Consider the following 14,660-nt stretch of genomic DNA (forward strand, 5'->3'; position numbering starts at 1 on the left):
GAGATCTGAAAATGGCTGAAATCTGAAAATATATGTGGCATGAATTTGGCTAGCAATTTTTATTATAATTTTCTCAACGTTTAAATTGCAAGGGTCAATTTGAACCCAAGCATAAAAGATGTAAATTTCAAGTTAACATCCAAATAATCTTATGGTGTACAGAATATATAAGGTTTTGAGAATGGCACAAGGCTTTCACCAAGTTTGCTGCCTTAGTTTTTTTTAGAACCTTCTGTCAGATGTTTATATGGTGTAATTATACAGTTGATGGTATAATTATAAGCAATCCATGCATTCATCCAGGTTAAATAACTAAATAATCATATTAGTCATCAAAGCATGGGAACGTGTTCGCTAGTGGTATGACACTTTCGCAATGTAGGAGCATTGAATCTGACACTCTTTAAATCACAACTCTGACACTTAAGACATTCGAAAATATAATGAGATGCTTGGGCGATATTCTGATGTTAATGTTGCATCTCAGGGACGTGCATGTGCTATCTAGACGCATGTTAAACTCATTTATTAGCGTATTTGAAAGTATGCTCAAAACATCCCTTTCATTAACCCAGTGGTTCCCAAACTTTTTCTGCCGTGCCCCCCTTTAGTAGATGAGAATATTTTTGCGCCCCCCCCCCCCCCCCCCCCATATTGACTAGGGATGTGTTGAAAACTTACAAAAACAATAGGTTCACAACTTTGGTCAAACATGAAAAAAATTAACTGCAAGAAACATTTTAAATGGTTCAAGAATTCTAAATGTAATTTAAAATAAATAAGGAGATGAAATAAGAGAAACAGCAATACATATGCGGCTAGTTTGCAAGCGCAGACATCACGCAGAGCACAAAGCATGTAACGGCCAGAAATATGTGTACTGTCCCTTTAAGGGAGCGAGTTGAGCGTGCGTATGGAATATTGTTTTTTTAGCTTTCCGCCGTAGACCGAGTCAGACCACTACTCTTTAATTTATTTCTGTAAGTAACGCATTAAATGAGCTTTGGACAACTCACCAGTTCATGTATGAACAGTGAAGTATTGCTGGAGCCCAGGTTTATTTTGGTCAACCAGCAAATAAACGGACTAAGTGGAATACCACCAGCGCGAGTATTAGGGTTGAACTAACTCCGAAAAGCAAGCAATACAAGCATAGAATTAGAGTGAATAGATCTGTTTTTATGGATCGGTCACATTGTCCCCGATACCCGATCTAGAATTTTTTCAGATATTAATATCGGAATCGGTGCATCCCTAAACATGTGCACGTTTTACTTTCAAGCTCCGCGCCCCCCCTGCAATAGCTCCGCGCCCCACCTAGGGGGCGCGCCCCCCCACTTTGGGAACCACTGCATTAACCTTTTGTGACATCATTCTAGGTTAATTCTAATTGCGTGGCGTCATAAGTGTTATCAGAAAAAGAAAAATCAACTTGTAATATTACCATTTTAAAAAGACATTGTGAAGAGTTAACTTAAAAATGTGGCTGAACACGTCTACTGCAGAGAAGCCTCTTCTAGTCAGGACTCTTGTGGGCCAGTGCCTAATGCACAGGTGAAAATCTAACCACCATACACAGGAGTTTTAGGGTGGTAGCAGTTCAGTGGCATTTTGTTGATGTTTCAAAAACGCTGTCTTGCATGCCAAGTGGATGCATGATCAGAGTTCTGCCATTGAAAAATAGCGCCATGGTACAACGAGCACACGCGTAGTCTCAAACGAGCCGCACAGATCCTGGAGCGTAAATGGAGAAATTCTAAGTTAGAAGTGTATAGACCCCCCATACTCAAATAGCGGGCTATCTATTTCTGGCCTGCGAGCTGTTTTGAAAAGTGCACAAGACGATGCCGGGGATTGCCTTTATGGCAACAACAAACAGGTAGCAGACGCCCAAATGCGTTCGCCACCCCCCCGTCGACAGTTTACATACTCCCCCCCCCCCCCCCCCCCCCCCACCCCCCGTAACTGGCCCCTTCAGTGATTGAAAAAATAAAATGTGGCCTTAATAGAAAAACATAAAAACAATTCAGGACTCCTATTTAAAACTGTTTCCAGTCTTACGAGGAGCCATGAACAAATCAATTCACTAATCCCATTAGGGTGCAGCAGTAACAATTTTATGAAATTCTTTGATAAGATTGATAATATTAAGGAAAACAATTAGTAGTGCTATCTCAGAGCCTGTCAACATGCCAATGCACCTTTACAGCTATCTGGTCAGCTCTGATAGAGTCCTTCTCCCCAATTGGTTGTGAGGAGCTTATTTCATTGGTGGAATCTGCTAAGCCCTCCACATGCATACTAGATGCCGTACCAACCCATCTACTTAAAGAATTACTGCATAGCAATGTAGAACCTTTGCTTACTATAATTAACTATTCTCTGAGCCTGGGCTACATTCCCAGTTCTTTTAAACTTGCAGTCATCAAGCTGCTATTTAAAAAACCTGGTCTTAACCCCCAGGAATTGTCCAACTATAGGCCAATCTCTAATCTGTTGTTCATATCCAAAATTTTAGAGCCAGAACATGTCTTAGAGTTATTTAGACCCCATCACAGCACTAAACGGCACTTACTAAAGTACTGAACGATCTCTTCATATCCGCTGATAAAGGACACATTTCTTTTCTCATACTGCTAGACCTCAGTGCTGCTTTTGACACCATTGATCATAATATTCTACTTAATAGGCTGGAGACACTGATTGGCATAAGAGGTCAAGCACTATCCTGGTTCAGGTCCTACATGACAGATCGTTAACAATTTGTCCTAGTTAATAACGAATGCTCAGAGCGTTCTAAGGTAAAATATGGTGTCCTACAAGGATCTGTACTGGGCCCCATATTATTCTCATTATATATGCTACCACTGGGCACTATCATTCGTAGGCATGGTATTAGCTTCCATTGCTACGCAGATGATACTCAGTTGTATATATCTTCCAATCTGGATGATATCACTACTACTCTCAAGATTGAGAACTGCTTCCAGGACATTAAAAACTGGATGGCGTCTAATTTTCTTCAACTAAATTCCGTGAGCTATGTACATTTAAATCAATGGTGGTTTAAATTGATGTTCACACACTCAGTCTGTATTGTCTATCTTTTTGCATGCTTCTACCCAAGACAATTGCATGCAAGCACCTACAAGCACCTGGGAGATGGTCTGGCTTGCAGGTGGATGTGCTGATGCCAGGGTTGGATGTGCCAATGCCGCAAGAGAACATGATGATGATAGCTCCTACCTGAAGCTCACCATCTGCACCGAAGGGACTGTGACTACTTGGCCGGGGAACAAAGACCTTAACCGTAACTGTAGAACCGCCTTTTGTCCACAAATACGAACTTGTGCTAACTGGCTGCTCAATGGAGGATGGGTTCCCTTTTGAGTCCTGGTCCTCCTGAGGTTTCTTCCCAATTCCCACCATCATAGCGAGTTTTTCCTTGCCACTGTCACCTTTGGTTTGTTCATTAGGGATCTGGATCCATACGATTGTAAAGCTGCTTTGTGACAACATGTGTTGTTAAAAGCGCTATATAAATAAATTTGACTTGACTTGATATTGTGAGTAGGTTTTGACACTTGCTGTAGTAAACTCTTATATTTATAAAGCAATCTTATCAATCTCAGGGAGACTGGATTTCCCACTTTAAAACAAGTGTGGTCAACATGCAGACTGCACTCATGATCGAAGCTGAGCATGCTGGTTTATACCAAAACAATGAGTGTGCCCTGATAAGGAAGACTGTGGACTACCTATATAACCTAGTGAAAAGAGAGAGAAAGACACGAAGGAAATAGAAATGTTTGAGGAAAAGAGAATTAAACAACGTAACAAACAGGAAATAGCAGAGCTGAAGAGAGACCTGAATCAGCAAATTAAAATGCTCAAGCTGACTGTGAGATATGAGAAACAGCAACTGGAACTTCAGCAACAAAAGAGAAAAGAAAAGAAAAAGCTTTTTTTTTCCAGAAAGCTGAAGAAAAGGTCAAGGCAGCCGAAGAAGCAAATAAACATGGAAAAACATGGTAAGTAGTTTTATTTGGTTTGTTTGTACGTTTTTGTATGTTTTGTCATTTTCAGTTAATTGCAGTGTTATTTAGGGTGTTCATTAAAAACACCCTTGTACCGAATGGGCTATGGTGGCTTGCCATCGCTCTATAATATAACCCACAGTCTCGGTGGATCGTATCTACCCTCACCTGGAAGCAAGGTGTGACACACACACACACACACACACACTTACATATGCCACACAACAACTCCCCCCTCCCCCATGCATATGCCCCTGCCATAAACACACACATGCACAAAGTTAAATTGTTACATAAATAGAACTATCATTTCTATTTATGGAACCCACAGCACCAACACTACACATGGACAAAGAACCAGGCAGGTGCTTCTTTGTCTTGGAGCATTTTAGTCCTTGCCATCTATGTTATGTAAATCATTCATTCTTTCCCATTCAATGCTCGTACATCGTTAAAGTGTCAAAATGACATCACTAGCGATCACGTTGTGATGCTTTGATGACAAATAATAAAATTATTTAGTTATTTAAACTGGATGCATTTGTCAATAAAAGATAAATATATGGATTGCTATATATCATTATACCATATAAACATCTGACATCTGACAAGGTTCTAAAAAAAACTGAGGCAGGAAAATTGGTCAAAATCTTGTGCTATTCTAAAAATGTTTGCCCACTACTATATATTCTGTACATCATGAGATTATTTCAGAAAATAATAAAATAAATATGATTTTCAAATCATTTAATAATCAGGAGGAGCAAACTGCATTTAACATCAGTCCAATTATTCTGTAGTGTGGGCATACTTTAAAGGTAAATCATGGCAGTATTATACATTGAATCAATTAAATAAAACAAGATAACTCTTTAAAGATGCCAAAGGGAACTGAAAAGAGTTATTTAAGGCAATTCTGTTTAACCATACACCCACACAAACAACAGTTTAAGAACCTGTTTTAAGAGTGAGGAGTGTTGATTTGTGTCAGCTGTGAAAGAGTACTAACCTCATCATCAGGTTCAGAGGGCCGTTAAGCTCATTAGGAGGGGGTGGGGCTACAAGCCTCCTTTAAGATATAAAATGGAATGGTCAAACAGGACTGCTATTGTGAGTTTTTTTTTTATTTCTTTGGGGGAAATAACAATGGCTTTGAATAAAGTGGGGCTTGGTGTGGTATTGTTGCTGGGTGTGTTTGTGTTGTCTGATGCACAACTACAAGGAGTGTTCAAATCTCAACTTCCAGCTGGACTACAACCTCATCAGCAGCCACAAGCAATAAGGCAAGTTGTTGCTGGAGGGGTTTCTCAGGGGAGCCATGTTTCTAACCCCACAGGGCCTGCACAAGGCTCATTTAGCCAGCAGTCTTGGAATCCTGTGCAGGTACCTGTACAGCAGACTTCCAACGTTCAGTCCCAGCAAGTACTGCAGGGACCTATGAAGCAGGTGGTGTGGCATTTCCCCAATGAACCGCAGGTACCAGCAAGACAGCCACTAATGCAGTTTCAGATGAGCCCCCCTGTTCCTGCTGCCAGTGTAGCAGCAGAGTGTGGTGAGACTGGCATACATGTGGAGGTCAAGAAGGACCTGTTTGGTACTGGTGAGCTGATAAATCCCTCCGAGGTCACCCTGGGAAACTGTGCCGTCAGTGGGGAGGACCGTGCTGCTCAAGTCCTCATCTTCCAGTCAGAACTGCAGGGCTGCAACAGTACTACCAGTGTGAGTCTCTATGGAGTGAATTCTTCAGTGCGGTGTTAAACCTGCATGCAATAACACCAGTTCTTTCTTAACAGATGACCCAGGATGAGCTGGTCTACATCTTCTACGTCCGCTATGTTCCCCACAATTTTGCTCACACTCCTATTGTGCGAACTGTTGGTGCTGTGGTTCGTATCGAGTGTCACTATCCAAGGTATTGGACCCAAATGAGCTGTTTAGTATTATTTGGAAGGCTCTGTTCAATCTAATGACTATCAAATGCTTTGCAGGCTCCACAATGTAAGCAGCAATGCTCTGATGCCTGCCTGGATCCCATATGCTTCTACCCAAGTTGCTGAGGAACAGCTCGTCTTCTCCCTGAGGCTCATGACAGGTTTGTCCCATAGCTACACCAGACTTGCTGATCTGTGCCAGAACTGGACCTAATGAGGTTTCTTCTCCAGATGACTGGAAATCCGAAAGGCTCTCCAACCAGTACTTCCTTCATGATGTGATCAGTGTTGAGGCATCTGTAATTCAGTTCTACCATGTGCCCCTCCGTGTGTATCTGGACACCTGTGTGGCCACGGTGGTTCCTGATGTGAATGCAGTCCCTAGTTATGCCTTCATTGATAACCATGGGTGAGTGGCATCATTCTGGGCTTTGTGATGGCTGTGGAGATCAAGTAGCTGTGGTCTAACTGCACAAATGATTGCAGGTGCCTGATTGATGCCAAGCTCACGGGTTCCCAGTCTCACTTCCTGCCCCAAACTGAAGCAGACCACCTGAGGTTTCAGCTAGAGGCATTCAAGTTTCAGCAGGACAACAGTGGTTTGGTATGTAACCATGTTTGGTAGGGGGGTGACTAGAATGACTGGCTGTCTGAACTAACCCTTGTCTCTCCAGCTCTACTTCACATGCTTTATGAAGGCAACTCCAGCTTCTTACCCTGCTGATGCTGAGCACAAAGCTTGTTCATTCTCTAGCAACAGGTATGTGGCTGTGGTCCTGAAACCAGCAGGTTACTGGTGAGGCCTTGCTCGTAAGCTTGGGTATTCTGGCTTCACAGGTGGACTGAAGCATATGGTGTCAACCAGGTGTGTGGCTGCTGTGACACCACCTGTAGCTTGCGGAAGTGGCGAGACTTGTCTGAGGACAGAGGTACGTGTAGGCCATGCTCTAATACCTGATGCTTCTTGGAGAGGGTCTGGGTGTTGGACTAGAGGTGATGGGGGTTTGCATGCACACCCTAAACCCATTCCCCTTTTTTGTAGGTACACAGCTGGAAGGGGAAGTAATCCTTGGTCCCATCATGGTTGAGGAGAGTGCTTGATGGGCATGATGTCTTGACTGAAATAAACCTTGTGCTGTGACTTCACAACCTGTCCTGTGTTGCTTTGCAATTGGGCTGAGCCTAGTCTAGGTCTTCAGCTGTGATGCAAATCAATGTATTAATTGCCAAATGTAGCTTTAAGGAGATCAAAGCCCAGCTCAAATTTGGGTTTATACATGGTGTTTTGAGCAAACGACCAACTGCCAAAGGTCAGGTGAGATTGCTGTACTCCTGCATAGCATCTTTGATGCCCAAACCAGACACGAGGAACAAAGGAAGGTTGGTGGAAGCCACTGGAGAAAGGTGTCCTCATAATGGGCAGGTCTGGTCTTGGAGATCTTTCTGGAATGACTGTAGTTGCATCTCCTGAAAATGTTTGTAGGAATGGCTCATGAAGCCATAAATTTTATATATTTATAATAAATTTATCATTAAGTCATTGTTTCCAGTAATTCAATTTCCCATGATGTAATTTACTGACATTAGACAGTGCTCATGCATTTGTAACAGGAAGACTCCGTTACAGAGTGTGCCTGAAGATACGGCCCTTTTAATTAAGGGCACCGTATCTTCAGGCACACTCTGTAACAAAGTCTTCCTGTTGAATTAGTGTACATCACGAAGGGTATTAACTCTCGTTTGTTCTCGTTAGCCCTGAAGCTGATTGTACACGACTAGATACACGCTCTAGTCTTGGTTGTGAGTTTTACCCATTCACGCAGAGTTGAGATTGTTCGGGGCCTTTTAGACGCTTGACTGGGTGTTTTGAGCTGCATGTGAGCAGTAAGTAAAATAATAATGGGATGCATTCAATGTGGGTGGAATAAATTAATTTTTCGGGCGAGTAGTTATTCCAGCCATTGCACGGTAGGGCTTGAGCTTTGAGCGCAGACAATTTTTAGATGTTCGTCCTAGTTAAAGTGCGTTATTGTTTTACAGGAGCCATCAGAGTGCGCGTTGGAGCTAGGCCACTTTTCTCTCTTTTAGGGATTGGAGTCTTTTAGCGTCGGACGTGCTTTTATGGAATGCGATTTATTGTTTTTATTTTTAGCCCGGCGGTACTGTTGGGGAACGGTGGGAGCAGAGCGAGTGAGGTGTTGGGAGCACCTACATATTTGGGTTTATTTGCAGTGCATTTGAGTTTATTTGGATCGTTTCACGCGAACGTGTGGTTGAGTTGTTTGGTTTATTCTTTTAGGTGCGCGCCAACCCCCGCTGGTGGAAGTGAGGTAACCCGTTAGGTGGCTGCTCCTAAAAGCTTGTGGTTGTACCGCACGGTGCTTCTTTTTAAGAATGTATGGTATTTTATATTCTGTATAATAAATGATCTGCATCTCAGTCTCTGCAGTCCAACAAGTTTATTTTCGTTGGCAGTAATCTAGTGCGGGTGAAACGTTACTGATGGTTTCCCTCTAGTCGCTGTGTGACTCTGTGAGCGTTACACATTTACTCACTACTTGAGTAACTTTTTATCAAAGTACTTTTTTACTTTTACTCAAGTAAATTTTTGGATGCGTACTTTTACTTTTACTTGAGTAACTATATATATGCATATAATATGCTAAAGTGCTTTACAGAATAAATAAAAAAGAAACATTAAAAGGAAGCAAAGATAAGAAGACAATGAAAATATTAAGAAATTAAAGATAAAAAGGAAACAATAAAATGTGAATAAAGTAAATTCGATGGAACAGATTTAGGGTTGCTTAACTAAAAGCAAATCTAAACGGGAAGGATTTGAGACTCTTCTTAAAGCTGTGCAGGGAGGAAAATACCTCTGAGCTCTTCAGGAAGAGAGTTCCAGAGCTTTGGGCCATAGTGGCTAAAAGCACCCTCGCCAATCTTTAATCGGCTTTTAGGAATCACCAGTAGATTACTGTTTGAAGACCTGAGAGACCTGACAAACATATCTAATCATTTCACTGAGGTAAAGAGGAGCAAAACCATGAAGCAGCCCGGTTCTGGACTGCTTTGCTTGGGGGGGGGGGGGGGGGGGCAGTAAAACCTAATGAGGGGGCATGTTGATAGTCATGTTTTTATATATTATTTGTATATAATATAATTTTATATAAGCCAAATATATATTCAAGGCTTGATTTGTGCATAAATGACAGCCAAACTATTGATACTGGCTTAAAGTGATGCATGAGGTAAAGAAATAAAAATGCATGTTTTTGAACTTAAACTTAAAACCCAATGATTAAAAAATACATGTTGATTATGTAAATGGAGATTATCTAATTGTATTTAATTTTAATATGGCCACTTAATTAAATTGCCATTACTAATAGAACAACTCTATTGCTTTAATACAAATTTAAGTCAAAGCTGACAAATGTACCTACACACAGATTGAGAATTTTCAAACGTGGAAATAGGAATGAGTGAGAATATTGGGAACTATATTGGGAATAAATTATTATTGTTAAATTAAAATATAAAGAAAAAAGAATACAAATTCTGTAAAGAAGGGGGGTATTCTTCACATTTCTATTTTGAAAAAGAAAAAAAATATGAAAGTACATAAAATAAGGAAAATGTTCCTATCTACTGCACTTTAATGGTAAAAAATCTGGTAATGTATTGAAGTTTTTATTGATGTTATGAAACGTACTGGTACAATGTGTGACGGGCAGGGTGAGGGAAATAAAATGGAAGCGATCACGCCAAGTCTCAGGGAAAAAGGATGGTTTAATAGAAAAAGTGTGCAAACCAAAAACCTGTGACTTGATCCAAATGAAGGATATAATGACCAGTGGTCAACTGGTACAAAGACAAGACATATAGACAAACAAACGACCCTCAGGTGAGACAGATCACGGGCTCTGCCCATCTGAGGGACGAACACAAAACAACACAACTGCTGCTGTAGACGGAGGCGATCAGTAGGGGGCCCGCCATACCGTGACAATGCAGTATTTATGCACAGTATAACAAATTATATAAAGACTATAAGTGCAAATGAACAACAGTAATCATATTTTCATTGAACACAACTCTACACCTGTATATTGTGGTAGTAACACTCCTGCCTTGCAACCAGAAGGTCATGTAAAAATAATGCCAAGTTAAAAATTACATAACCAAACAAACTATATACAAAAATTGAAATCTCTAAATGCACATTGTGGATACAATTATCTAAAACCTTTAGCTGAGCCTGTATTCTAAAATGAACTCGGAACAAAGAATTTACAGAAGCAGTCTTCTGTTTCTTTCAGCAAATAATCTGACAAACTCCTCCATATCAAGTCTATTGGTTATTGACTTTTCATGGCCCAGATTCACTAAATTTCTTTTTCTGTCATGCAGCATTGTGCGACGAAAGGGAGTAAGAACTCTTGACAGTGTAGAGAACGAGCTTCTTTATAGGCCTGAAGATGATTGCACACTGTTGAAAGGTTTGCTGATTTTGTCAAGAATTTATTCTGCAACATAGGCTTTGCCGCATTTATTTCATTTCTCAGGACCGTTTGTGTCAGTACCTATAATGTTACTGTAGGGGCTCTAATATGGCCAGATCAAGAAAAGAGTTATCGTGAGGAAGGAGACCATTAACAGCTGTCATCAAATCCAGATTTTTTTTACAAAATCTGTTCTTCATTTCAGCAATGGCTCTGTCTAAAATTTCCAGAAGCGACCTCCTCAAAGATTGATTTGGTGTATGACATGAGTCACCAGGTCTGTGCCCTACACTGGAAAGCACCACGCTGTCAGTCAACTGTGTGTTCATAGTCCTTTTCCGCTTTGAAGGTGGACTCTCTGACATAGCCAGATCATTCAGGGATTCATCAGTACGTAGATCTTTTAAAGCACTCAGCGATGCACAGATGACCTCCCCAGCCTTACACAGGTCTACAGAATTGGCTTGCAAGATTGAATTGGCCGGCTTCAAAATGGCAAGAACTTTTAAAAGGAACTTTCCAATAAAAAAAAAATTGTTTTCTCTCATCTGCACTAAGAGCCCTGATGCCTCTGTGCATAAATCCACAGGTGCATCAGAATCTTCAGACACATCAGACAGAATTTTTAAAATGACATCTTCATTCTGCACTAAGCAATTTGTCACATCAAAATGACTGGTCCACCGGATCTCTAGAAGCTTTTTGAGAGGTGGGGTGTCATAATGCCGAACCAGATAATGTCGCTGGAAAAATGAATGAAGTGTGCTAGAAAGTGCAAAAAAGGATTTAGCACGCGAATCTGCTTGCATTGCATGGACCACTGTGAGATGTAGCTGGTGACTATAACAGTGAATGTAGGGAATTTCTCTACCAAGTTTTCTTTGAAGCAGTGTCTGCACTCCACCTTTCAACCCACTCATTACAGCTGCTCCATCATAGCACTGACTTATAATGTGATCAGAACAGTAACCTCCATCAGAGAGATGCTTTAGTATTTGATCAGTTATGTATTCAGCATCTAGCTGATCTAAATCAAGTAAGCCAATAAGACGCTCTTCTGGAACAGAATTACAGATGAACCTGATCATTAGGAAAGGTTCTCTACATTACACCTGTCTCGGGTTCCATCACTCTTTAAACAAATGCCTGCTGTGTCTGCATTGTCATATTTGTGTTTAATTTCAATTAAAACCATATTTGCTAGTGTGTCAATGATCTAATTTTGCATATCTTTCGATGTATATTTTGCATTCTGAGGAATATGTTTTGCTATATCTGCCAATTTAGGGTCTTTGGTTAAAGTATATTCAAAAAGCTTGATGAAAAGGCCAGCTGATATGTCGTCATTTTGACTCGACTCACGAGTTGACTCCTGTGTACCACGAAAAGGCAATTCATTTACAGCCAAAAACCGAACCACATCTGCTATGCCTCGAACATAGTAGCGGTTTTTCTCTGTCTGAGTTGGACCCAATAGACCAGTGATTGTGTCACCTCTTGACTCTCTCTGTTTCTTTTCTGCCCACAAAGCCATTACTCGTACATGACTGACTGGATGCATGCTTCTGAAAGCCTTTATCATTGTCAAGTGCCGCTTTCCAGTTTGTATAACCATGCTTTGTGAACGCTAAATCTCTATCATTTTTATCCTCAAATATACGACACAGAAAGCAAAAGCATGCATCAGTTTTTACAGAGTACTCAAGCCATGGCCTGGATCGATACCAGCTCGGATTAAAAGCTCGCGCTGTGTGGCCAAAAGTTCGCTTCGGAAAAGCATTTAATACTGGCTGTGATGGCGCGGAATGGTTTAAACCATGAGCCGCGACGGCTTGCGCGGGGGAAAGAGCACAGTCAGCTAACGCTGGTGGTGTTTGACATGGTGTGGAGGAGCCCTCGGGTGTGACACTCACACGGTCAGATGATTTTTTTGAGATCAAAAAACGATGCATTATAAGTGTTTCTACAATGTATATTTATTAAATGAAAAATGCACACAGAAAGACATCAATAAACTTAAGCCTGTGTTAGGAGAACCAAGTTAGCCTTACCGCTAATGGCTAATAAAATAATTTAAACAACACCTATGTATCGTAAGACGTAAGTAACATTAAAGCAACGAAAAACCACAGTAAAGCAAATATTACCATGTGGAGGTCAAGTTTAAACTCAGAAGATCCAGTATGCCTGCCTCTCACTCCCACTAACAGAACATATACCGAACTGAACTGTTTGGGGCGATCTGCCGATTTTATATGACTCAAAGAGCCAATCAGAAATAAGCAAGGAAATATCTTCACGCTGTAAAGCAAAATGTATTTTTGTGATTGGTGCAGAAATAATTTTAAAAATAGCTGTTGCTTGCATTGTGCTTGGGGGGGCAACGACACAATTTGGGGGGGCAATGCCCCCCTCTGCCCCCCCCCCCTAGCGCCGGCTCTGCCATGAAGACATTTAAAAACCATCACTAAAACCTTAAAATCTATTCTAAAGCTGACAGGTAACCAGTGCAGTGAGTGGACAGACCTGGAGTGATCTTTCTCCTGTGGGTCAGAACCATTGACTGTATATATAAGTGGACTGGACGACGCGAGTGAAAAGTGAAGCCTCCGTGAGTCAGCTGCCCTCTAGTGGCTGGCTGCAGTACAAGTTTTAACCCCGCCCATTCCCATGTAAGTGAACGGGCCGGACGAGAAACTTTGAATTTTTATTACACGTAAAATAAGTTTTTTGAGCAATTATATTTTGTCAATTCTATAAGACCCCATTGCGTTAGTATTTCTCCCGGTGTTTTTCTCTACAATAAACAGATTTTATAGAAGTTATTAAGCGTTATTTAAAGGGGTGTGGCGATAAGGTGATTGACAGTTAATAGCTGCATTGGTTGACATCTAATACCAGACGCTCAAACGTGAACGCGCTCACCAGCAAAACTCTCGACAGCAAAGCTCTCGACAGCAGTATTAAAACCTTTTACCTTTGTTTATTTTGTAAAACGTCAAAAGTGTCTATACTGGTGGGCGTATCCTAACGAATGTCGGGGCGGAGATACGGTCTCTGGCGGAGATACTGTCCTGTCTACCGGTTCTAATGCGCATGCTCTGGCTCCAATTTTCAAGATGGCAGCGTCCGTGCGGCCATCTTGGTGGCTTCAAAAACTCACAATGGGAGTCAACGGTGACATACCGTCCATTATATATACAGTCAATGGTCAGAACCCTTGCAGCAGCAATCAGAACTTGCTGTAGGTGAGAAATAGAACTCTTTGGAAGAGCAGATAGAACAGCATTACAATAATCTACCCTTGGTATGATAAATGCATGGACACGTTTTTCACAGTCAGCAGGAGAGAGCAAATCTCTGTCCTTAGCAATGTTTTGAAGGTGAAAATAGGCTGTCTTGCATGTAGTCATGATGTGTGATTTGAAGCTGAGCTCATTATCAAAGGTGACACCCAGGTTCTTAACACATAGTTTGGCATTCAGATTCATTTGATTTAAATAAATCTGGAAATCATTCCTTTGTGAGTCACTACCAAGAACAGTAACTTCTGTCTTCTCTTTATTTAATTGCAGAAAATTGTCAGACATCCATGTCTGTATATCACCTATGCAGTCAAACAGTTAGCAAATTGATTTTAGGGCTTTAGGTTCTAGAGAAATGTAAAGTTGAGTGTCATCTGCATATTGATGATAACTAATACCATGTTTGTTAATGATGTGTGGTAACGGAAGCATATACAAGTTGAACAGTAACGGCCCAAAAATTGATCCTTGGGGGACGCCACAAGTTATTTTTTGACGTGTGGAGGAAGAGGTACCTAATGCAACATAGTAATCACGCCCAGTTAGATACGATCTAAACCAGTCTGTGATGTGGTGACCAGCATACCCCATCACCCACTTTAAGGTGGTCCTAAGGAACTATAGAGATCTTAATGCACAATCTGAGAGATACAAAGGAGAATACTGACCGGAGATGTTGTAGGGTCAATGGGTATGAAAAGAGTGCCAGCTGGAGCAGGGGTCCCTTTTCTCTGGGCCAGGAGGATCCACTGGTTTGAGAGGGAAGGGGGCTCCATGCTTTGTGTTTGTTACAGGTCCTGTAAGAAAAGATTAATTAAAGTATTGCTGGGAGGGATGTACACCACTAGGGCGATACACTGGTTTGGCCTGGGGCGGGGCCTA

At 41.3% G+C, this 14,660-nt stretch overlaps 1 protein-coding gene across 1 annotated transcript; it reads left to right on the plus strand.

Moving 5' to 3' along the window:
• Positions 1-5,148: 5,148 nt before the first annotated feature.
• Positions 5,149-7,161, plus strand: LOC143475555 (zona pellucida sperm-binding protein 3-like). The gene is made up of 8 exons (XM_076973424.1): positions 5,149-5,756; positions 5,831-5,949; positions 6,026-6,129; positions 6,200-6,377; positions 6,455-6,572; positions 6,643-6,728; positions 6,806-6,897; positions 7,011-7,161. Exons 1-8 carry the CDS (start codon positions 5,184-5,186, stop codon positions 7,067-7,069), a joined length of 1,329 nt encoding a protein of 442 aa, XP_076829539.1. The 5' UTR covers positions 5,149-5,183; the 3' UTR covers positions 7,070-7,161.
• The last annotated feature ends 7,499 nt before the right edge of the window (positions 7,162-14,660 follow it).

The sequence above is a fragment of the Brachyhypopomus gauderio genome, chromosome 14 (genome assembly GCF_052324685.1).
Source record: "Brachyhypopomus gauderio isolate BG-103 chromosome 14, BGAUD_0.2, whole genome shotgun sequence".
Taxonomy (NCBI): Eukaryota; Metazoa; Chordata; class Actinopteri; order Gymnotiformes; family Hypopomidae; genus Brachyhypopomus; species Brachyhypopomus gauderio.

Coding starts and splice junctions, on each gene's coding strand:
- LOC143475555 (XM_076973424.1), top strand. CDS start 5,184: ATGGCTTTGAATAAAGTGGGGCTTGGTGTGGTATTGTTGCTGGGTGTG. Junction 5,757..5,830: donor GCTGCAACAGTACTACCAGT/GTGAGTCTCTAT, acceptor CTTTCTTAACAG/ATGACCCAGGATGAGCTGGT. Junction 5,950..6,025: donor ATCGAGTGTCACTATCCAAG/GTATTGGACCCA, acceptor AATGCTTTGCAG/GCTCCACAATGTAAGCAGCA.